The sequence below is a fragment of the Somniosus microcephalus genome, chromosome 23, assembly GCF_052327205.1.
Source record: "Somniosus microcephalus isolate GS21.2 chromosome 23, FLI_Smic_1.0, whole genome shotgun sequence".
NCBI classification, from domain to species: Eukaryota; Metazoa; Chordata; class Chondrichthyes; order Squaliformes; family Somniosidae; genus Somniosus; species Somniosus microcephalus.
Window position 1 is genome coordinate 33,193,523 of NC_141009.1, and position 25,643 is coordinate 33,219,165.

At 43.3% G+C, this 25,643-nt stretch overlaps 1 protein-coding gene across 5 annotated transcripts in view; it reads right to left on the bottom strand.

Moving 5' to 3' along the window:
• The window catches only part of LOC147101798 (regulator of G protein signaling 3-like), a 311,192-nt gene that overhangs the window by 116,585 nt on the left and 168,964 nt on the right, over positions 1-25,643 (bottom strand). For all 5 annotated transcript variants that reach the window (XM_085965760.1, XM_085965756.1, XM_085965757.1 and 2 more), the window contains exons 17-18: positions 23,976-24,016; positions 9,498-9,629 (exon numbers count right to left, since the gene is read on the bottom strand). In XM_085965760.1, coding sequence (XP_085821886.1) covers positions 9,498-9,629; positions 23,976-24,016 — 173 coding nt within the window. The remainder of the gene's footprint in view (positions 1-9,497; positions 9,630-23,975; positions 24,017-25,643) is intronic.

Below are 25,643 nucleotides of genomic sequence, written 5' to 3' on the forward strand. Positions count from 1 at the left end.
TTTCCAGCGACTCCTACAATTCTACATTTATTTTTAATGCAAGCTATTTTGTTCAAGTTTTAATTTATTATTCTAGGTTCTTTAAGGACATTGCTTGGCTTACACAAGGATTACTTAATACTGAAAAACTGAGCATGCTACACCCTGCCCCCCCCCCCGCCCCCCACCCATCAAGGTCCTGAATACAAAGAACTTGCAATTCAGTAGTTTCTACTCATTTGTAGAACAGTCTCTTCATTGCAAGTCACAGCTGCAACCTGCTTTTAATAGGTGAAATAAACCAGTGTATTAAATCTTGTGAAACTTCATCTTATGTCATGCAACCTTTAATATTTAAAATGCACCAGCATTTGCTGGCACTTCAAAATACTAATGTCACAAAAAGAACCACTTAAAGAGTATTACATTTGTGTTGAGTTGCATTTTCAACACATAATTTATTGGGAAGTGGGAGGGACCAGTATGGAAAAGATCACTGGGTTTACTGCTACCATTGGCTGTAATTTTTATTGGTAATAACAACAGTGGAAGCTATACTATATATTGATTTTGACATATGAATAAAAATGTGTTATTAATTTTAGAGCTCCACCACAAGTTGGGGTTTTTGGCACTGAACCAAGAGTATTAGACTGCTTAAATAAGTCTCAATATATGATCCCAATAACCATTTTAAGTATTAGAGCAGAGAAAAATTGTTATGACCAAAGAACAAATTTTATAAATTATATAAAGGTTCCCAGGCGCAGCCAAGTAACAGGGACTCATTGCTCATCTCGGGGCGACAGGAAAGTTGTACAACGTCATTTTATTGTTATTCCTTACTTCTGTAATGCTTTGCATCTGGTTCCCAACCTCATAAGACACTGATTTGCATTTTAAATGGGCCTACCGCTCTGGTGACCGCCCGAGTTGCCTAGCAGTAGGCCCGAGGGAAGACTGCAGTGGCCACAGCAATGCTAGAAATGGGGTGGTAAGTCATTTACGAGGCGCTACCGCCCAGCTTTTGCCAGGTGGGACACCTCAAAATCTGCCTCCAGATGTTTATAAAAATTTGGTATCACTATGTTGGAAACTGCAGCACTCACAAATTCTATCAACTATGAGCCTAACTGTCACCATCTCTGCTAGTGTTAACATATAACCTGTTTTATTTCCATTTATCGGTATGGTGATTCCAGAATGTTTGTCAAAAATCTTGGAAAATTACAATGGAAATGAGAACCAAAGAATACATTCCATCATTCATTCCTACATAGGAGGATATTGCCTATAGTAATAAGAGAAAATTCTCAGGGATAGGGGTGAAGTGAGTCACGGTTGATCACTTATTATGCTTTGGTACTATTAACTCTATATAAAATTAATGTCAGAAGTAGAATAAATATTTTATCTGTACACTAGGAAAAACAATTTAAAGGAATAAATATCTAATAAGTGAAATAATTCATAATTGTTTAATTCTGTCTCTTTGAGCTTGCTACTTAATCTTGAACGCATCCCTGCTACAAACATATTCTGCTACATAAAGTTTAGCATTTTTATAATCTATTTTGCATCTGATATTAATTATTCCACAAATGCTTTGATGTTTCATCAAGACAAAAATTGACCATAAGGATATTTATTTTTAAATTATAGCATTAGGACATTTTAAACTTTATTTTCAGGCAAATTTGTTGTTGTTGTTGGTATTATTAGCAAAGCACATTGTATTAGACTCCATTTTCTTTTTCATGCACAGAGCATCATATTACGATAAATATGCATCATTAAGATTACTACGCATTTTCAATTTCAAAGCGGTGTTTTCCTTAGGTTTTTAAATCAACACTGCACTGTGTTCTGACTGGTCGAATTGCAGCATGCATTTGTTTCCTTTCCAATTTTTTGTAATTTTTTTGTTCCAATTATTCATATTCTACAGAGCATTTATTAAATTTATTGATGAGAAACCGGTCAGCCAACATCATAATGATTTTTATTTACTAACTTCATGAGTAAAATTACTTACCATGCTCCATTTCCATTAATTCTTGGAAATTAAAGGCCCATTTTTGCTGTTATCTGTACATTAATAAGGATTCCTTATGTAGAAGAACTCAACCTACTATAGCGGATCAATCATTGTCACTGAGCAGCAAGGCAACATTTATCATCCACTGTCATCTGCTTCACTAAACCACAACTTGCAAAGCTCTATTCTCCAGCTCAGTCTTTCACAAGTTTTTACAACCTGTTAAAATGCTTGGTTAACCCTCAGCTGAATAAGTTAATTCATTGCAACATCTGTTTGAAGTTCCCAATATCTTTGGCCTGGATTTTACCAACCTCGGCGGGTCTGTAGCAGGCGACGTCGGTGGCAGGTCTCGGCCTTGCAGCTGGCTCCAGCCCGCTGTCTAAAATGATTTCCCCCTGATTGGGCTTATTAAGGCCGCCCAGCGCGTTTGCCGGCCAACTGAAGGAAATGGATCTGATGACATCATTCGATGACGCATCATCGACTGGTTTCCTTAAAGGGACCACGCACAAATTAATTTTGACATTTGTGCCGTCAGTGTTCTACAGCATTGAGGTGCTGCAAACAATGTCAAGCACTGCACAGAGGTGCATGCCTGCACTCAGGGTCCCCCATGACTCCCTCCATATGCTTATGGAGGGAGTCACAGCACGCAGGGAGGTTCTCTTCCCTTTCAATAGGCGGAAGAGACCTCCCCAGGAGATCAACGCAGCCTGGTTGCACATTGAACAGGAGGACACAAGCAGGGATGTCGTCGGGAGGACCAAGCTGTAGTGGCGCAAACCTTTCAATAATCTCAGTAGATCATGAAACGTTACTGCAAAGCCACACTCAACCTCATCCTCATGTGTCACTCATCACATCCCCATCACTCTGCCTTCCCTACCCTACTCAGGCACATCTTTACTCACACCAACTTACCTTGCACCTCCACCCATCCCTCTCCATCTACGTTATCACTTCCCCATATCACTAGCCACCCCTCACACTCACCCTCATCCTAGTCCAATCATACCAACTAACAACACACAAGGGTAAGCACTTGTGTGTTTTAGCCAATGTTCATGTGAAGTTTCTGTTAATGTGTTGTCAAACACTGAAATCTTTATTTTCAACACTTTGCATTCTTGGACAGATTTGTGTGAACCTTTGGAAGTGGCTTAGTGAGTTGCAGTGAATGGCGAGCCATAACGGTACCCCCCGCAATGGTGGTGAGTGTGAAAGGAATGGCTTGGACATTGTAGGGATGCTTTATGGTGTTGGTGTGGGGTGGTGCCAACCTGGCGCATCATGTGGCAGCCAGGGTGTACAGTGTCAAGTGAAGTAAATCTGGCCATGGTGAGGCCATCCCTGGCGTACTGGGCCGCAATGTGGTCGGGTGCTGATGCTCTGTGTCCTGTGCAGCATCAGTTGATTGCAAAGAAGGTTGGTGGTGTTGTTGGTGCTGCTGGTGTGCCTGGTCCTGCTGGTGTTGGGGCTGATTGTGGTGGGATTCTGAGGACCAAGGTGAGACAGTATAAACTGTACCCATTCTGATGTAATAGACTGCAGGTGAACTTGAGATGACAAAAGCAATCTGCCAATGGAGAGAGGTTGTTCCAATGAGGTGACACTGGATAGAGTTTGCTCCAAACAGTTGCAACCTGCATAAAACTCAATCTGTCTTCCAAATGCAGTAAGCAACAGCTTCTGAGCTTGGAAAGTAAACAGCTGTGAGATGGGAGCTTTTATAGCACGTTTGCAGCTGTCAAGTAATGAGATCATTCTATGGCCATTCAACTTCCGCCCTGCTTACCTGATGTGATCCCCGAGCAGCGTAGACCCTGTGGGCGACTTGGTAAACTCTGAAGGTGAGCTGAAAGTAGTTTTTAATCCTCTGTTAACAAGGTCATAATGACCTGAATTGCCTCCCCCGCCGCGTGTCAGGTCTGCTCAGCGCTGACAGACCCGACATTTGGGAAAGGCGCGTGGTGGCAGGTTGACAGCGGGGTCCTGACCCGCTGTCAAAAAATACATTTTCCCAGCCGACCCTCCACCGATTGCGCCCGTTGACCCCCACAAAATTCCCCTCCTTTTCCTCTTAGATATCACTTTTGCTTTTTGAGTCAGATTTGCTTGTCAGTTTTCATCTGCCAAAGGTATTTGATCATTTTTTAATATGATCAGGAAAAGGGATGTCAGACTTAGGAAAACAAGAAGTTACCATCAGCAGTAACCACTCCCAGATCAAGTACAGCAAAGCCAATTGCAGAGTGAAGCTCCCTTTATGCTACCCCAACAATCTCAGCAGCGCTACCCATAGTCATAGAATGCTACAGCACAGGAGGCCCTTCAGCCCATCGTGCTTGCTCTTTGAAAGAGATAGCCAATTAGTTTCACTCCCCTGCCCTTTCATAGAAAATAAACAAACGGGAGAAAAAGGCTGGGATTTTGGGCTATAAGGATGCAGGCTACCACGGCTAAATGGTTAAAGTCTCGATGGGTCAAGTGGCCTACTCCTGCACCTATGTCATATTAAGTGGGGTTACTGACACAACCCTGACTCTATGTAATCTACCGAGGCTGAAACCAAGAGCCTCAATATTTGGATGGAAGGAAACATTGAAACAGGAGTAGGCCATTCAGCCCCTCAAGCCCATTCCACCACTGAATGAGATCATGGCTGATCTGTATCCTAACTCCATCCACCCACCTTGGCTCCATATCACTTAATACCCTTGGCTAGCAAAAATAAATCGCTCTCCGATTTAAAATTATGAATTGAGCTAGCAGCTAATGCTTTTTGTGGGAGAGTTCCACACTTCTACCACCCTTTGCCTGAGTCAGTGTTTCCTAACTTCTCTCCTGAATAGCCTGGCTCCGATTTTAAGGTTATGTCCCCCTTGTCCTGGACTCCCCCACCAGCTGAAAAGGTTTCTCTCTACCCTATCAATTTCTTTCAAAATCCCCAAAACCTCAATCAAATCACCCCTTAACCTTTTATATTCCAGAGAATACAAGCCAAGTTTATGTAATCTCTCCTCATAATCTAACCCTTGGAGCCCTGGTGAATCTGTGCTGCACTCCTTCCAAGGTCAATATATCCTTTCTAAGGTGCGGTGCCCAGACTGCACAGTACTCCAGATGTGGTCTAACCAGGGCTTTATATAGCTGTAGAAAAACTTCCTCCCCTTTATATTCTAGCCCTCTAGTTATAAAGGCTAACATTTCATCAGCTTTTTAAATTCTTTTTTGTACCTGACTGCTACATTTTAGTGATCTGTGTACATGGACCCCTAAATCTCCTTAGACCACCACTGTTCCTAGCTTTTCACCATTTAAAAAACTCAGATCTACCCTTTTTTGGTCCAAAATGGGTGATCTCACACTTACCTGCATTGAAATCCATCTGCAATAGTTTCACCCACTCACTTAATCTATCAATGTCTCTTTGTAATGTTATGCTCCCATCTACACCATTTACTATGCCACCAATCTTGAGTCATCGGAAAACTTGGATATACGGCTATCTATTGTGTTATCTACGTCATTAATAAATATAGTGAATAGATGAGGCCCCAGTCAGTGCCTTCCAATTTGAGCACATACCCATTATCCCTACTCTGTCTTCTATCGCCTAACCAATCTCCTAACCAGGTCAATAATTTGCCTTCAATTCCATGAGCTTTAATTTTAGCTTATAGTCTCTTAGGTGGAACCTAATCGACTGCCTTCTGGAAGTTCATCTAAACTACATCCGCAGACATTCCCGTCTACTACTTTAGTTACTTCCTCAAAATATTCAATTAGGTTCGTTAGACATGACCTATCCTTTATAAATCCATGTTGGCTCTCTCTAATCAGCTCAAATTTCTCTAAGTGATCAGTCACTCTGTCCTTAATTTTAGATTCCAATAATTTCCCCACAACAGATGTTAGACTAACAGGTCTATAAATTCCTGTTTCTCTAGCTCACCTTTCTTAAATAATGGAGTTACATTTGCAATTTTCCAAACTAAAGGGACAATTCCTGAATGGAGGGTGGGGGGGAGGGAGGGGGAGGGCGGGGAAGGGAGGGAGGGGGGAGAAGGGAGGGCGGGGGGGAGGAAGGGAGGGAGGGGGGGAAGGGAGGGCAGGGGGGGAAGGGAGGGGGGGAGGGCGGGGGGAAAAGGGGGGGAGAGGGAGGGGAGGGAGGGCGGGGGGCACCCCCCCCCCCGAGGGTCGCCCCCCGAGGTGAAGACCGCCGATTGCGTGCGCCCCCCGCCGGTCGCCCCCCCCCCCCCGAGGTGAAGACCGCCGATTGCGCGCGCAGCAGGAGCTGAGACGCGGCGTCTCTCTCGGCCGGCGGGCCCAGTTGCCAGAGTAACCGTGACGCTGACCAAGCCAGAGAGAGAGACGCCGCGTCTCAGCTGCTCCTGCTGCGCGCGCGGCCCCCCACCCCCCGCCCGAGGGTCGCGGCCCCCCCCGAGGTGAAGACCGCCGATTGCGGCTGTGGGAGACGTCCGGCGGGCCCGGTTGCCAGGGTAACGCTGGACGCTCAGCAAGCCCCGCCCCCCGGCCAGCCAGAGAGAGACAGCGCGTCCCAGCTCCTGCTGCGCGCGCACCCTAGCGGCGCTGGGCTGAGGCTCGGCCCTCCAGCCTTCGAGTGGGGCCGGGAGGTGCCTAGCTCGGGCGTGGGTGCGGAGGAGACGCCGAGGCTTCTAGGCCTACCTGGAAAAACGGGGAAAGGTAGGAAAATTAATGAGATTAGATAAGTTAATTACTTTCTAAATCATTTTTTTTAAAAACAATATGTGTTTTAAAAGCAACGTTTTTTTTAAGACGCAGAAAGCGGGAAAAAGAAAGGAAAAGTTTGGAATCAAGATGGCGGCGACTCACCTCGGTTCAGAACGATAAAGCCCGGCCACACACGCACCGATTGGCCCGGCGGCACACGCCAGCAACCCGGCGTACGATTGGTCGAGCTCGAGGTCACTCTGTCGCTAATGAGCGGATAATGAGATGCTAATGAGCGGAATGTTGAAGGTTTTTGGGATACCGCGGGCGCAATTTTAGCCCGGCCGAAACGTAAATACGCTTAAAACCGTCTCGGAAGCGTAAGCTTTCTTTGGAGGTAACGCGCGCGTAGGTACGCCCTGTAACTTTCGAGTGCATACCCGCAACACACACGCGATGACAGACAGACAGATAGACAGATAGACAGAATGACAGAAGTACCGATTTATATATATAGATACTGCCTTCTTGCTTATGTTAACTTGAGTTCCAGTCCTCGATTCATAATAGTTTCCCTGACGCCAGGTATATTATCTCTTCTTCTACTATGAAGACTGACGCAGTAATTATTCAACAAGTCTGCCATTTCCTTATTTTCATTTGCGATATTACCCACATCTGTTTTTAAAGGGCCCACATTATCTTTGATTACCCTTTTTCTTCTAATATAATTGGATAAACTTTTTGTGTTAATCTTGATATCCCTCGTAAGTTTCTTTTCGTATTCCTTTTTGTAGCTCTTACTATCTTTTTTGTCTTCCATTGCTGTTCTTTATATCGATCCCAGTCCCCTGGATCTACACTATTCTTGACACATTTGTATGCTCTTTCCTTTAGTTCACATTATCTCTCACCTCTTTTGTCGACCACCACCAGTGTGATTTTTCCATTTTCCTCAATAATAAAAACAACTTTATATCCCCCAAGTGCAATTGCCAACTTCATGTCTGATACGTACTAGCTTGCAACTGCACAAATTCATTTCATTGCATTTAGCAGAGGGAGTAATTCTCAACTCATCAGTGTGGACTGAATTCAAACCCAGGTCCCAGAAGTGATAACCTACTGGGCCAACCAACAACAATAACTTGAATTTATATAACGCCTTAATGTCCTAAGGTGCTCAGAGAAGCATAGTGAAAAGAATTCTAATTCCCCAATGATGTTTTTAAGAATTTCTGAACATTCTTTTTCTTAAGAATCTCTGACTTTTCTCAGTTATTATTTTCACTGCAACACATCCTGGGACATGTAAGCTGTGATTTTTACTGAATTTTGGCTGAATATATGCATCCACTTCAAGATAAAAAGATTATTACTTTTCATGGGGTAGCAGACTGGAGAATGATACTTAGCAAACAGGATGAGCAAATCAACCTCCTAGTGAACTTGGGCCATTTGGAATTGTTTAAATTATTACCCTCTTCTCCAGTGCACTTATAAAGTGAAAATTAGCTCAGCTTCAATCTCTATACTTTGCTATTGGAAAAAAAATGCACGGCTAGTGTTCACCCCACCCCAAAAGTGATTAATCTATTACCATAGTAAAGAGGATTCACAAAACAGTGACAGGAATAATTCTGAATTTAGATATCTATGGTATGTGGACAGTCCAATAGAATAAAGCTATTTTTCACTGGTAAACAGAACATTGAGAGTTTATCATTCTGGTCTTCTAAATGCTAATAGGTATACATGACATAGAAGCAAACAGACTATTTACTTTTGACTCTGTTAGCAGTATCAGATGACTAAATTAATGCATACCTACAAATGTTTCCTGAAAATTAGCAAAGTAGTATACATACTGTGTGCACATATTGATTACAATCATATAAAATTTCATTTTCTCAAAAGTCAACTCAAATTACAAATAATAATCTATTACTTTCCAATTTATTTTCATGACAACTTATTTCCATCTATGCACGTTGAGTTAGGAAAGTTATCTGTCCTTTAATGAAACTAACATTAATAATTTCGGCCAAATTTACAATTCAGCAAAATGGCACTGATGCGAACACTCTAGTATAACTCCAAAGTTATGGCCCAATCTGACCCTGGAGTGAAACAGAGTGACTTCCTGAAGGACTGTGTCTCACCTTTCCTCCCTCAAATCAAATCAAATCAAATCAACTTTTATTGTCATTGTTAGTGCACAAGTGCAGTACAACGAAATGTAGGTTGGACTCTGACTCTGAATCTACTCTGCAGCTTCTGAATAGAACCTCTTGGTGTTGATGTTACAGTGTAATTGCAGTTTTAATTACAATAAATGTCAGTTTCCCTATAAAAGGCAATACTGTGTATTTGTTTCAATTAGATTTTAAAATTTTGACACAAGACCAAAATATGCCAAAACAGGTTGCACTCCCAGTCAGGAAACAAGCACAAAATAGTCAAGTTACTTTTGATAGTGTTTTTTTGACAGTGTTGGCAAATTATAGAAACAAAATTATTTTGATGGGATAAACCCTATTTGTCATCATGAGCCTTTCAGTTACAGCATTCCATTTTATAAAGCTATTGGCTGTGTAACATTCCCTTTCATTTGCTGTTGTTTGCATTTCTTGCACAATTGTCTGGCTATAAGTGAACAAACTTAGACCTTTCAATTAATAGAAAAACTAGAAGGTAAGAACATAAACAAGTAACCTCTGCAAAAAGTATACTTATAACTTCAGCAAAATTCTGTTGCACCTGTGCAAGAAAAAAATCTTACCTTGCTCATTGTTTCAGTTACTGCTGATCTTTGTTCTTGCTTCTGTTTGATAATGTTCTCCATTAAACACTGACACACTTTCTTTTTTTGCTCTGTTGAGTATGCCTCTAAACTCAAACTGCTCCGTGATTTCTGATGTAAAAAAATAACAAAGTGATCAACACTAGTACTTCTAGAAACATAAAATTAATCATAATCAACTTTATTGTTATTGTTAGTGCACAAGTGCAGTACAACGAAATGTAGGCTTGCGGCTCCCGAGAGTGTACATTTAGATTAAGACATTTAAACATTCAACATACATTTGGCTTGTAATACATTAACATAAACATAACCATAATAAAGTGTTTGAAGTAAGATTCTGTAGGTTATATTTAACTGAACATGACAAAAAGCCACTTCATTGTAGTAATAACTGCTTAATGGGGTCTACCAGTCTTTTTACCACCACATTCCTGGGCCATAGGAGCCTTCTCCTCTTTGCCAGATTTTCCATATTTCCCTCCCTCTGCTATTCTGCTGTAACCATTTACACCTCCTGTGGATCAATCTTTTGTTTCTATACTTGTCTCATCATCACCTCCTTTTTGCCTTGCACCTTCATTATTTTTGTCATTTAATTACTCCTGCCCTCCACCATACATGGAGACTGGAAATTCCCTTTTGTTCTTTCCCTGCCCCACTTTCCCCTGGCTCTGTGCTTGCTTAAAAGCGGTTACTCTCTAACGTCTCCTAGTTCTGATGAAAGCTCACTCTGTTTCTCTCTCCACAGATGCTGCTTGACCTGTTGAGTGTTTCCAGCTTTTTCTGCTTTTATTTCAGATTTCCAACATCCACATTATTCTACTTTAGTTTTGATGTTTGTTAGATATTGTTTAATATTTTCCCCTCAGATTCCAGGGCCTCCTCTGCTCCTACTTCCTGCTGCTTTTGGTCAAGTGGCTGCTGAGTACTCACAACTGGCTCCCCTTGCTCTTCTGAGATCTCCACTGGAAGGCCCTTTATCAATGCTTATGGTGTGCTCCACAATGATACGAGACTTGGCATGGGTCTCAATATACAGTTCCTCCACATCAGTGGAGGGCATATGGACAGGCATCATTAGCTAGGGCAGCAAGGTATAGCCTTTGTCAAGGCTGCCAGACTTCTCCTTCACCCTGGAGCAGAGGAAGGATGCTGAAGTTCTGAAGAATGAAGATGTCATGGCAGTTTCCTGAAAATTTGGCTCTTATGTACATAGGTCTTATGCTGCTGGTCACATACCATCTGAAAAATAAGACAGTGGAATTCCTTGCAATTTAGAAAGTTCTGGGAATTCTAATGCCGTCCATGTTTGAAGGTATGGTTGCAAGAGGACAGAGTTTCTGCAAAGCCTCCTAACTGAAACATAACCTCCTTAAGCAGACCTTTCTGCTACATCTTTGAAAGAGAGGAATAGTTTATAGATTCTGGTAGAGGGCACTTTCTAGTCGGTCATCTTTGTTAGAAACTAGGGGTGCCTAAAAATGTATATGGCTACACGAATAATACTGTGTTTAAATGATAAGTTTCGTTTTCCTGGAAAGCTTGCATTAGAAGTTGAGACAGTGTTTTTAATCAGTTAGATTAGGTGAAACATAAACATTCCACACGGGGGCCCATAGGATGGTCCTGCCAGGCTAGTTATCTGTTGTTTGTAAATTAGGGTTTTGACTTTGTTAATGTATCTTTAATTTGGCCAGTGAAGGCCCAACCTATGTTTCTTCCATTATTACTAATAGCCATACAGTATTATAATCTCCACAGATAGAATTTGGAGTTTGTTTAGCAGAACTGCTTGTGAAGATAGTTAAAAGTTAATTAGGAAAAGACATAGAATGAAAGGAATTTGAGGAGGCTAAGGTATCCATCTTAGAATGGGCCATTTGTTAGATGAAGGTGAGAGAGCCCAAGCAGCTGCAAGTTGCTATGTATTTTTGAAAGGGAAAAAAAAGTATAAAGCAACAGCTATTGAACACTGAAAGCAGTGCAAAACCATAATTCATGGGAATGTAAAAGTTCTCAGAGAAAAGTTCACAGCAGAAAAAGGGAGGAAATCATAGACCATACTTGCGAAGGTCAGAATGGTGAGCTAGCGACTGGTTAATGTGCAACAGCTCTGGCTGCGGCCATGATTAAGAAGGACAAGGCTGGGCCTTGTACTTGCTGGGTTAAGGAGTATAGAGTCAAAAGAGATAAGGTGGATTCCAATGGAGGAACCTTCAAAATGTAAAAAACAAGAAAGTTAAATTGGATGAAGTAATGAGACTCTCTTTTGGGGAGGGTTTTCATCCAAGAACCAAGACAAAGAACTTGAGCTGTCATTGGTTGAAGTAGTTTTGGAGTAACCTCCATAGGTTAAATGGTCTTGTCAATAACTTGGCCTCAGGCCCACCCCTAAAAAGAGAATAAAAAGTGACACCCCAAGGGCTTGCACACAGACTGTGGAAGGGAGAGCCGAACAGAAGTTAAAAAGAGAAGTTGGGCTGGTCGAACGCTCTTTTGAGAGTGATCCCTTGCTCACCATCGAAGGCTCTAGAGAGAGAGAGAGAGAGAGAGAGAGAGAGAGAGAGCGGCTAGAAGCCAGAGAACTGTTCACGCATGCCAGCCGTCTGTCTGATCGGGTCCGGTACAAGCTGCTTGTCACGGTCGTATGTTTTTGCTGTATTACTAGTGTGTTATATCCCGTCCTAAACTCTGATTAAACACAATATACCCACCATATTGGTTTGCACTCGATCCTGTTTACCAGAGATACATGAATCTCTACATCTTATCCTGTGTGCCTATCTCATTTCCTCTTTATCATGCTCTTGTTCTGCATCCATAATAAGGGCATATATGAGAATGCTCATAGTGAACCCCACAGTAATGGCATAATGAAAGAATGGGTGGGGGGTGGGGGGGAAACAGCCCGAAACTGCTGAAATGCAGCTTGTAGAATCCTTTCTTATTAGCACAGTACAAAAAAATTCTAAATTGCTCCATCCAAAGCTGAGATATGAGGTGAAATTTCTGCACAGTCAGAGCTTGTGAAATCAGCCACTGTCGGTTTCTGCAACCGATCCTGGCAACTCAAATTATGTGTGGAGCTAGTAGAAATTACAGGGCTTCTGATGGATGACATCATCCTGTTATTTGCGTATATTTGCCATTGTGAAGGCAGGCGTTTCTTTCACCCGCCCCCACTTTCATAGCATTTACGAGGCACCGTAGAAGTGGCAGAGCTTTGGTGTTTCCGAGTCCTGCTCCAAATCTCTCTCCTCCACCCACCCCCTCCCTCTGCCAGAAGTCCAGCTGTTACTCACGAGCACCAGAAGGCTTATATATCTTGTGACAGGATCAATAAGCTGCAGCCTCAAGGCTGCACTTCAGGTTTTCTTTCTCTTCACTTTATTAATCCCTTGCTCCTTCAACCTTGGCAAAGTCAATGCTAATGGCCTTCTGAGACTTCCCAGCCCTTCAAATTTCACTTAAGCTCCATTTTCTGTTTCCACCACTAGTGTGCTCCCCACACTTGCTCTAATCGGCAACTAGGTCTGTAAACTATATTATGATAAATGAGTTGGTTCAAGAAATTTAATATTAGCAATTTACAATTCAGGCCACATGAGCACCAGTTCTTATCCCTTCAGACATGACTTACACCAAGTGAAGAAAATCGACTCTCGTATGTGGGCATTAAATATCACCCAAGCTAAAAACAGTAATACTCATTATTTGCACTGATAATTACAGAGTTGCCTATTTAGATAGAATGCTGTATTGAACAGCATTGCTGCAATCAATAATTGGTGACATTTTCATGACATTACATCTTATATCTACAGAACGTAATTTTAACTTGCTAATTTTACAAATTGAAAAGTGAACAAACTTTTATCTGAACTTTTGATGAGAACACAAATGCAAACAACATATATTTAGAAAGAAACAAACATTTTGATTCAAAATGCATTTTGGAAATTAACAATTTGAAAGAAAACATGTTTTCCATTGTTGTTGCTCAATTATAGATTTACTAAATGGGTGTATTGTAGAGGAAGTATTGTATTGTCAATACTTAATTGCTACTTTTTGGCTGATCAGATCCAATTGTTTGTCCTTAAGTCTTAATTGTATAATTAATGTTACTTAATAGATTGTCTGGTGGACTGGGAGAAAAATCCATGAGCATTTTCTGACTTCCTTGACCAAGATGCTGTAAAATTTCATTTTCCCAAGAGAGAAATATTTGTTGGCATTCATGTATGTGAAACAGAATTATGCAGGAGCACAAACTATTCAAATACAGACCTACAACAAAATTTATTAGAACATAACAGCTTCTACAAGTGTGTAAAAAGGAAGAGATTAGCAAAAGTAAGCACTGGTCGCCTTAGATGCTGAGAAAGGAGAAATTATAATGGAGAATAAGGAAATGCCAGAGACTTTAAACAAATATTTTGTATCTGTCCTCACAGTAGAAGACACAAAAAGCAGACCAAAAATAGTGGGGAACCAAGGGCTAATGAGAGGGAGGAATTTAAAGTAATTAAGTCCAGTAGAGGAGAAGTACTTGAGAAACTAATGGGACTAAAAGCCAACAAATCCCCTGGATCTGATGGCTGACATCCTAGGGTTTTAAATTGGTTGTGATCTTCCAAATTCCCTAGATTCTAGAACAGTCCCAGCGGATTGGAAGGTAGAAAATGTAAACCCGTTATTCAAGAAAAAAGAGAAAAAACAGGGAACTACAGGCCAGTTAGCCTGACATCAGTTGTCAGGAAAATGCTGGAATCTATTATTAAGGAAGTGATAACTGGGCATTTAGAAAATCGTAATATGATTAGGTAGGGTCAACATGGTTTTATGAAAGGGAACACATCTTTAACAAATTTATTAGAGTTTTTTGAGGATGTAACCAGCAGGGTAGATAAAGGGGAACCAGTGGATGTAGTATATTTGGATTTTGAAAAGGCATTCAATAAGGTGCCACACTGGGACCCGCCGAAACCAGGCAGGAAGGGATTAGTGCCAATTAACTGCCTGTTAACAAGTAGTTAACAGGCAGTTTTTAGCCTAATCCCTATTTTGAGGGGTTTCGTGTGGGTTTCCCGACGGCTCCAAACCACGCCAGGTAGAGCAGCGGGCCGTCGGGTTGAATGAGTTGGAGGGGTCGCGATGTCGGCGCTCAGGTGAGTGATGGGTGCATGAGTGTAAAGGTAAGTGTGTTTGGTGTGTCTAAAGAGTGTACAGAACTTTTACTTACCTTGACTTACCTGAACAGCCTTTCTTCCTGCAGCCGTCAGGAGCACAGCACCCAGCCGGAACTGAAAGCTGAACGGCTGCGATCTGTCAAAAGTGACAGGCTTCAGCTTTTAGTGCTGCTGAGATTTCTAAATGAGTTTGCGCAGAAGGACTCATCTTAGGAATCAGACTGTTAGTGTTTGACAGCTTCAAACAGCTGTAAAACACTGATATTTCATCTGTCAGAAATCTTGACAGATGAAATTTCAGTCTGTGACGTCACCTGTTGCCGGGTGGCCCTTAATTGGCCTGCTGAGCCCGCTGGGCGGGCTCAACAAGGTCAATCAAGGGAAAATCGCGCGGATTGGCCGGACGTCTAAGTAGGCGGGTCAGAAACCTGAAAGGGGAAGTCCCGCCTTCTTCCCGACAGGTTCGACAAAATCAACCCCAAAGAGCCTGCAAAGGGACATAGACAGGTTGGGGGCGATTTTGCCAGCCTTGGGGAGGCGGGTTTGGAGGCGGGACTGCTGGGAAAATGGCAGAATCTGGGTGCGGGTACCCATCCCGCCCCCAACCCGCCTCCGTGCCATCTTCTCAGGAGGCAGGTACCCGACCCGCGCTGGGTCCCGTCTCCTGGAGGCGGGAAGGGGCTTACAGCCACTTAACTGCCAGTTAACAGGTAGTTAACAGGCAGTTAACAGGCAGTTAAGAGGATTATCCCCATTTTTCCAGCAGAGGTGCAGGTTTCCCGACGTCGGGAAACCCCGCCAGGGTCAGCGAGGCGAGCAGAGAGTCTGCGGGGGTTGGAGGGGTCCAAAAGTGCGCTGTGGAGGTGAATGATGGGTGCAAGTGTGGAGAGGTAAGTATGTGAGGTGAGTGAAAAGTGTTAGAAAAAGTTTACTTACCTTTGTTTCTTCCTGCAGGCTTCAATCATTGGGGATCTAGAGGCTCCGACATCTCAATGGCAGAGATGACAGAATGGCTGCTGTATTCTCCGATGTAACAGCCATCTGCTTTCTGCTCAGAAAATAGGTTTGGTGAGTCTTGAGTACAAGAACTCACCAAACAACAGAGAATGTCAGTGTTTGACAGCTTCTCAAAGCTGTCAAACGATGACAATTCATCAGTCAAAAATTTTTGACAAATGAAACGTCATACGCTGACATTCTTTGTAACCGGCTTCCCCTTAATTGGCCTGCTAAGCCCGCTGGGCGGGCTCAACAAGGTCAATCAAGGGAAAATAGCATGGGCTGGCCACAAGTCGATGGAGGCGGGACTAAAACCTGACAAGCAGCAGTCCCGCCTCCAACACACCCCCATTGGCAAAATCACCCCCATTAAGTGAGTGGGCAGTAAGGTGGCAGATGAGGTATAATGTGGGGAAGTTTAATGTGGGGAAATCTCTGAACACCAACATTTAATAATTTCTCACCATTTAAAAATATTCTGTTTCTCTATTCTTCCTACTAAGGTGGTGGTGAGCCGCCTTCTTGAACCGCTGCAGCCCGTGTGGTGAAGGTACTCCCAACAGTGCTGTTAGGGAGGAAGTTCCAGGATTTTGACCCAGCAACGATTTATTGAAAGGGGGTTGGAGTACAAAAGTAAAGAAGTCTTGCTACAATTGTACAGGGCTTTGGTGAGACCACACCTGGAGTACTGTGCACAGTTTTGGTCTCCTTATCTGAGGAAGGATATACTTGCCTTGGAGGCGGTGCAACGAAGGTTCACTAGATTGATTCCTGGGATGAGAAGGTTGTCCTATGAGAAGAGATTGAGTAGATTGGGCCTATACTCTCTGGAGTTTAGAAGAATGAGTGGTGATCTCATTGAAACATATAAGAGTCTGAGGGGGATTGACAGGGTAGATGCTGAGAGATTGTTTCAATGTCTATTTTAAACAGGTTAATACTTTTGTTAAAACAGTAGACAAAGTAATTTCATACAAATAGGTTAAACATTGCATGTTAATATTCACCCATCATAATTTCAAGATCCTAAAGCCTTGCTAAATGGCTCAGGTAAGTACATACACTTTGCAACTCCTTGGAAAGTCAATGAAGTTTAATCTCAATTTTAAAGGAATTTAAATACCTGAATTACATTGGGAGATGACCCTATGCATGCCAATGACACCCAGCTCTCCCTCAATGATGCATTTAATGGGAAGCTAGATAAGTACGTGAGGGAGAAAGGAATAGAAGGATTTGTTGATGGGGTTAGATGAAGTAGGATGGGAGGAGGCTCGTGTGGAGCATAAACACTGGCATGGACCAGTTGGGCCGAATGGCCTTTTTCTGTGCTATAAATACTATGTAATACTATGTAACACATACACCGATAATTCTACAGCTGGAAGTACAACCGGCAATACTGTACACTTCAATATTGGCATAATTATGCTGATTCACAATGACAATCAATTTCACATTCAACAGGAAGCACGAGGCCTGATGCAAGTAACCTAAATAAAACAGTATATTTCAGCCATAATTACAACTGTGATAAATGGTGACTGTCCTAATGTAAAATTGAAATAAAAATCATAACATTGAATTGATGATGTGAAGTCACAATCTACATAATAACTATATTTTTTGTGTTTGTGGTGATCATATGACTATGTATGTTCATGTCTCTGTGTCTGTAGTGATTGTGCGTAGTTAAGTGTTTGCTGATTGGACCAATGTATTTCATTGGCAAGGCTGTCAAATGATGAAGTGGAATATGTGGCAGAAGACCATCAGCAGGGATGAACAGAGTGGATACAAATAAAATTCAGCTACCAAGATAGTCCTCATTCCTCACTTCAACATATTACATAGAATTTTATAGCAAAGAAACAGGTAATTTGGCCTAACAGATATATGGCGTGAGCCTTAGTCTGCATCTTATCCTCTAGTGTCAACCTCTCGCTCAGTTCCAGATCTTCTGCTGTCTCACCCTCGCTCTTGGACCTTGCTTCTATGCCTGCAATTCTGTTACACATTTCAATCTCCCTTCTGTACCTCAACACGGTGCCACCCCTTCTCTCAGCCTCAGCACCAGGTCTACTAAGTCAGGGACACAGCAGAGAGCTACGTCAAACTAGGGCCATGACTTTTAAGCAGGCACACATGCTCACTCAGCAGCAGGTCAGGCAGATCAGCTGATTTCTTTAATGATGATCCTCCTGCTTTTCCATCTTATTTTTACAAGCAGCAGGCTCAGCCTTCAGGATGTCAGATGATTTGCTGTTCCTGAGACTGAGTAAGCACTTGTGCCCACTGAAAACAGCCAATTCCACTCTACAGCAATACCCCGTGTACTCCAAACTCAGACATCACAATGCTTTTCCGATTCCCAAACATAAAGAGGACAACATTAGACTCCCCCCCGCCCCCCCCACTTCATAGCTTGTGTCCACTTCTTCCCTGATACAGATTCAGACGTTGCTCCCTTCCCTGCTGCAACATTTGGCTTCAGTCCCTGCTCTGCTCCAGCCTCAGTGCTGCCTCCACATTACTTGTGAGCCTCAGGCCTCTTGCCTGTTCCCCGCCCCCGCCTTATAACCTGATGCAGTCTCAGGTGCCATCTTCCTGCAGACTTTTTTTGCCCAGGTGGCATCCCGTAGTTTCTCAGCTGTACATGTTGCAATAGCTTCTGGATGTCCTCTCCCCAGTCTCTTCAAACTCATGGCCTCGATACCCAATTCTGACCTGGTATATGTTGGCTGTCATCTTCATTACCTCTTTTAAAGGCCAGAAAGGGAAACACATAAATTCAGAACATCATTAAAGGAACATATGTGCGAGGCAATGTTTGTTTTGTGGTAGCTTTTATTGTAGCATTGTGGCCAAGAGGACGCTGTGATGGTCAGTAACAGTGGGAAGGTAAGGTGTGGGGCAAATGTTGAAAGGGGTTGGGGTTCTGTACACTGGTATCACAGGCAAATGATTAGATCCTGGATATCCCAGCCAGAAAGGGGCTGTCTGGGTTGCCTCCTTCATTCCTCCTCTTCTGCTTCCACTTCTTCCTCTTTCTCCTCCTCCTCCCTTTGCCTCTGCTCCATCTCCATGTCATGCTGCAGTCCAAGGGGGACTGCAACCAGAGCCCCCAGCACTGGGAGCAAGTGGTGTTCTCAGATGCCTTCCTTTAAGAGCCAAAGCCTTGCAAACATCCAGCAGCACTCCCTGCACACTTTAATAACTTTTTAAATGTATTACACCAAGCCACTACTTCAATGAAATGTACAGAAACCAGTACAAAAGCAAAAATCAAAACTTACCAGAAAGTTGCATGCGTCTCTTTAAGAAGCGCTGGTAGGGGGTCCGTCGTATTGCTGCACGCATGTTCTCCCGTGCGTACTTTGGAGAGGATGTTAAAAGGAGCGGAGATGTCCAAAATCCCAGATCGTGCGTCAATTCAGCATTGCACGCCAACTGGATGTCACGATCTGGCTCATCTAAATATCTGGAGCGAGCGCAGGCAACGGCAGCACCGCCGACCTGCCCAAAATGGCAGCTGCCACATGGGCGGAAGTGAGGCAGCTGTCATTTTTTCTTCCAAACCGAGCTGGCGTAAATGGGTCCAGCATCACGGCCTAAATGATTAAGTCGTGATACTCACAAATGATGTACAACTTTCCCAATATGCATCATTTTGTAAAATATATTGGGAAAGATTTTCCTGTTCCTGCACCTGGGTATACTGGATCGCCTGGGCGCAGCATATGAAGGAAAACTGAGTGGGAGGATTGCAAGCGTGTAAAGGAGTCTACCTAATTTTCCAGGTGCTGCAACCCAGTGATCCAATATGCTCAGCTGCAGAAACAGGAAAATCTATCACAATGGCCAGGGTTTTGCTTACCTCGGCAGGTCCGGTGCGGGCAATGTCAGTGGCAGGTCGTGGCCCCGCTGTTGGCTCCATCCCGCTCTGGAAAATGAATTTATGTTGATAGGGCTTGTTAAGCCCGCCCAGCGCGTTTCCCAGCCCAATTAGAGGAAGTGGATCTGGTGACATCATTCATGACATGTCATCAGCCGGTTTACTTAAAGGGACCATGGCCACCTTACTTTTGGTGTTTGTGTTGTCAGTGTTCTACAGCATTGAAGTGCTGCAAACACTGACAATGACTGCACAAAGGTGCAGGGCTGCACCCAGTTCTCCATAATGGAGGGAGTCACAGCACGCAGTGGGGTCCTCTTCCCTTCCCATGGGCGGAATAGGCCTCCCCAGGAGACCAACACAGCCTGGCTGCACATTGCAGAGGAGGTCACAAGCAGAGATGTGGTCAGGAGGACCTGGACGCAATGGTGCAAAACTTTAAATGATCTCATTAGATCACGAAACATTAATACAAAGCCACACTCACCTTCATTCTCCTGTGTCTCTCATCACATACCCATCACTCTGCCTTCCCTACCCTACTCCTGCACATCCTTACTCACACCAACTTACCTTGCACCTCCACCCATCCCTCTCTCTATCTATATTATCACATCCCCATCTCACTAGCCACCCCTCACACTCACACCAGTGCAATCATACCAACTAACAACACACAAGGGTAGGCACTTGTGTGTTTTAGCCAATGTTCATGTGGAGTTTCTGTTAATGTGCTGTCAAACATTGTAACTTTTATTTTATTCTTGGACAGATTTGTGTGCACCTTTGGAAGTGGCTTAGTGAGTTGCAGTGAATGATGAGACATAATGGTACCCCCTGCAATGGTGATGAGTGTGAAAGGAATGTCTTGAACATTGTAGGGATGCTTTATGTTGTTGGTGTGGGGTTGTGTTGGTGCGGGGTGGTGCCAACCTGGCGCATCATGTGGCAGCCAAGTTGTACAGCGTCAAGTGAAGTAAATCTGGCCATGGTAAGACCATCCCTGGCAGCAATGTGGTCTGGTGCTGATGCCCTCTGTCCTGTGCAGCATCAGCTGATTGCGGAGAAGGTTGCTGTTGTTGTTGGTGCTGCTGGTGTGTCTGGCGCTGGGGCTGATTGTGGTCGGATTCTGAGGACCAAGGTGAGACATTATAAAGGGCACCCGTGTTGAGGGAATAGATAGCAGGTGAAGTAGAAATAATAGAAGCATTGTGTCAATGGTGAGAGAGTTCTTCCAATCAGGTAAGAGTGGATGGCGAGTGGAAAGTGGAAAGCCTGCAGAATCTGTGCTGGAAATGGACTGAGAAACAGCTTGTGGCTGAGAAAAGAGATGATCTGTCAGGTGGGAGCTTTTATGGTACACTTGAAACTGTCAAGTAACCAGCTGGAGCAATGGCCATTCAAGTCCCACCTCAGGTTCACAGACGTGGTCCCCGAGCAGCGCGGATCCCGTGGGTGAGCAGTTAAAGTTAAAAGGTAAGGTTAATAGCATTATTAAGGGTCTGTCAACAACCCAATTATTGGTTTAATTGGGTCGCCTGCCGCTGCGGGTCTGATTGGAGATCACACGCGCACGAAATGTGCGTTGCGGCGGGTTGACAGGGGGGTCCTGACCCGCTGTCAAACAAATTAAATTTCCCACCCGACCTGCCACCGATCCCGCCTGCTGGTCCCCCCAGAAAATTCCGGCCAATGTGTGCAAAAAAAATTATGAATGAAAATTACACCAATTTAAAAAATGGAAATATTTTTAACCTATTTTGGTAAATACTTACAATTTGGTGACATCACTAAACAGTATATAAACAACAACTTCATTGAGTAAATGGCCCATAACCTATCAGGTTAAGTGTGACAGAAAGTGCTTTACAATAGCCAAAACAGATGAACATCAAAAGCTCACCTTCTAAAATAACTACAGGAAACTTTTTTTTATCCAGCACCGACGGGACCGACGTGGTGCCGGTTCATCAAAAATTCCGGATAACCGAAAGCTATAGTAAAAGATATGGAGCAGAGAGCTCCGTATAAAGCAACAAACCCTGTTGCTTAGCAACAGGTTCAGAACAATGGCCACAAGTTCCAAGCGTCTCTGTAGCTTAGCAACAACTGCAGCCACACCCTTGCACAGCAACAGATCGAGGAAGGCAAGTAATAAAACTTACCTGAACCTACTCCTGAATTTTGCCGGTTAACTGAGATTTCCGGTTATTTAGGTGCCGGTAAATCGAAAGTTTCCTGTAAATTTGACCAACTAGTCTTAGCCTTTATGTACTGGTCTGTCGCAATGTTATTTTCCTCCTTCAAAAGTGACAAGCAAACATGGTGCAAATCCCATATATTCCCAATTGAATTATGTACTGTGACTAGGAATTAATTGAATAATTTTATTGTAGCATGTGCTGCTACACGGTATCTCTCCATGACAACAAATAAAGTTGGAAGCTTTGGTTCTTAAGAGACTCAGTCTGCTTATGGAAACTGCTGACTTGTCATGAACATGAGGGCACGTGATAGAGAGAAAGCTTTGACTGTAGCAGTCAGTACTATTTGTCTTTGTTTGTCTTCTACAGTAAGATTATCCGTGCCAGTCAGTCATCTCATTGTCTTGCCTAGTTAGGCAAATATTTTGTGACTTTATCATCAATTCACTCTTTAGTAATATTAAAATGTACAGCTCTTTAATTTGGTAAATGGGCTGTCGAACTAAGTAACACTCGAGCAGATGGAAATATTTTATGGGCTTTTTCAAATTCTATAATTATCTAAAGTCAAAATACATGTCCTCTGATAATGCTCAAAGACAAGCAGCCAACAGCATGCCTTGGCAGAACACCATCAACAATTCAAAAGCCCAAAAGTTCAGTGCTGACGTGTGTACTTATCTTTACTCATTTATGGAAGAATGTTCCTGCAACATGTTATTCTCTATTTTGCTTTCCTCCAATGCATACTCTGGTATTTAAAAGTAATTTGTGCCAAACATTATCTGTAAACTTTGACAAAAATGTAAATAATGGGGAAAATTATTCCCTATTTAGTATCTTTAATGTTGCTATTTGTATAGAACCCTGTACAATTTTCACTGCTTAGGTAGCCAATTTAAGCCAGCCAAATGCAAAATATCTGCAACTTTCTCTGAGGAAAATAAAATCATTATCTGCACATTATATTAAAAGTTATTACAAAAAGTGTGTTTTTTTTTGTAATTATATTATATCATGTACATTGAGTATTTTGATGAAGTAAATTATACCATATTGGAGTTAAAATCTCACTTAAATCATTTGTCTGGCTGGCAAATTGAATGTGACTTAGAGGTGTAACCTCCATATTATTTGTAGCAGGACTATTTCCTGTACTTGTAAAGTAAAACAAAAATATGGTTTCTGTAAAATCCAGATTACAGGCGCTACTCCTGTCAATCCCGACTGCTGCAGTTCTTGATATAAATGAATAGAAGTATGATTGCTCACAATATTTTATGGATTTGATATTAACAGCTTAATTTTCTGAGTAAGCGATGAATGTGGGAAATATTGCCCGTAGCCAGCTCAGATTGGAAAATTGTAGGTACTGCTCTACTTATCTAGGATTTTACACTACAAACACGTCAATTATTCTACGATTGTCATTAATGATATAGCGACATATTTTGTGCAGCCTATTACTACTAGAAAACACTACTTCAAAAGCAATTTTCATTTGTTCATCAAGAAGCTGGCAATGGCATTTTTTTCACTTTTTGCAGCTAGCATCATCACCATGTACTCACTAGCCAGGTAGTGCATGTGTTGACTAGAGGGCAATCTGCCTGCATATTTCTCAACTATGTTATTTAACCACAACCTTAGACCAAGCCACTGCTGGGTCACTGTGACCATTACATATTCGTCATCCATGTTTTTCCTCTTAGTAACTACTAATTTAGTGGCAATTTCTCACATATCAGAGGCAGTTCTGAGTTGCATACACCCACCCAGAATTAGTTTCAGGCTTTCCAAATTTATTTCACTTAATATCCTTGCAGCGGCAAGGTAGAAACTATCATACCTTCAGTCTGAGTTGGATTTAAACACAAGCACCAGAGGTGAGAGGACAGTCCTAACATTCTGTCATTGAACCCCTCAAGCACCCATAAAAGCACAATATATATGACAAGGTTACTTTGAAAACCAACCAAAACAAATCTACTGAAGATACCTAATCCATGTATTTTTAAAAATCATATGACTGGACATGAAAAGTGGCCTGAAAAAAGACTTTGTGCCAGATTGACTGATAAAAGAGGGAATATAAAAAACCAATCTTGTAAGCTGTAACATTTAAAAAAAATTACTTCCACATAAAAAGTGTGCAAACACATACCTCAGCATATGTGATGCAGAACTGGAGATCTTCTGCTGCGCCTGTAAAACCAATTTGAAAACATTCACATTAATATTATTTTTAAAACTAAAGTAATAAATTACAAAGTCTGCTTTTTTAAATTGCACACATTTCAAAGTTCATATAGCTTTCTTAAAATACAAGAGGTATGACTAGAGAACAGCCTATTCACTTCCCCATTAACTAGGAAACAATATCCTGTGACAGAAATGACTAAGCCAAAGGAACATTGCTGACTGAAGTCACAAGTGGCTAAACTATGCTCTGGGGCATGTGTTATGAAAACATCAATCAGACATTTTAAATACCTAGGGCCTAGAAATTCAGTATAGCCACATTTGGGGCGCTACAGCATGGCGTTCGCTAACTTTTGCGCCCAGCGCAACTTAACGCCACCTTCGTCGATATTCAGTTGCATCGCCCCAAGAGGTTGCTGCTGCGCTAAAGCAGACAATGCACAACTATCATTAGGCACTAAGCCGGCGATCCGGGGCGAAAACACCAAAGGCGGGTGCAGCGCGGGTGCGGCAAGTTGCTCATTGAGGGCAGACAGTCAGGCGCCGGTCAGCACTTAAAGGGGGAGGGTAGAATTGTTTGGCTGCCACGCCCTGCACACTGCAGCCCTAAGGCAAGGCCTGAGCACTGCTTCTGGAACTGCTCCACGTCCAGGAGAATGGAGAAGGCCAGGGAGAGAGCGCAGCGCTTCGGCGAGGGTGAACTGAGGCTGCTGGTTGGCGCAGTGGACCGCAGGCGCCATATCCTCTTCCCTGAGGGTGGCAGGAAGTCGCTGCCCGCCGAATATTGGAAAGCATGGAGGGATGTGGCAAACAGGGTCACGTCCAACAGCGTGGTTGGCAGGACACCAACCCAGTGCCGGAAAAAATTCAACAACCTCACTCGGGTTGTCAGGGTGAGTACCTTTTCCAGTATCCTCCTCATCCCTGCATGTGCACTTCACTTTATGGCCAAAGGGGCCTGAAAGCCCTAATGGCCAGCCCTCATCCAGCAGCTATGGGACTGTCATGAAAAGCACTTGCGCATTCAGGACTTTAGACACTGTCAGGGCTATTCGACTATGGGAGGCAGTGCGGGCAAGATCAGGGCTTGACACTGTCAGGGCTAATCGACCATGGGAGGCAGTGCGGGCAAGATCAGGGCTTGACACTGTCAGGGCTAATCGAACATGGGAGGCAGTGCGGGCAAGATCAGGGCTTGACACTGTACTTAGAGGCTGTCCTTTCTCTTGCAGGCCAAGCTGGCGCATAACAGAAGACAGCAGCGACAGGCCGGGGGAGGCCGTCCTGACCTGAAACAGCTGAGCGACCTCGAGCAGCGAGTGGAGCGGATCATGGCAGGCCGGCCCCATCGCCACTGGAGATGCTGACCCTGTTCTGGGCACCAATGGTAAGGTCATCACCTTTTTGACCTCTCCCTTTCCACTTGCGCCTCACACCAGCATCCTTTGCCACTATCGAACCAATGCAGTGCACAGCAGCACTCATGCCTCCCTCGCTGCCGCCCTGTCCTCACTCTAAAGCAACTCTTGTGCCTCCCTGCTTTCAGATGGTGACTCGCCAGGTGAGGAGGTGGCCCCTCAAGCTGGCACTGTGTCCGAGTCAGACATAGAGGAGGAGGAAGAGGAAGCCA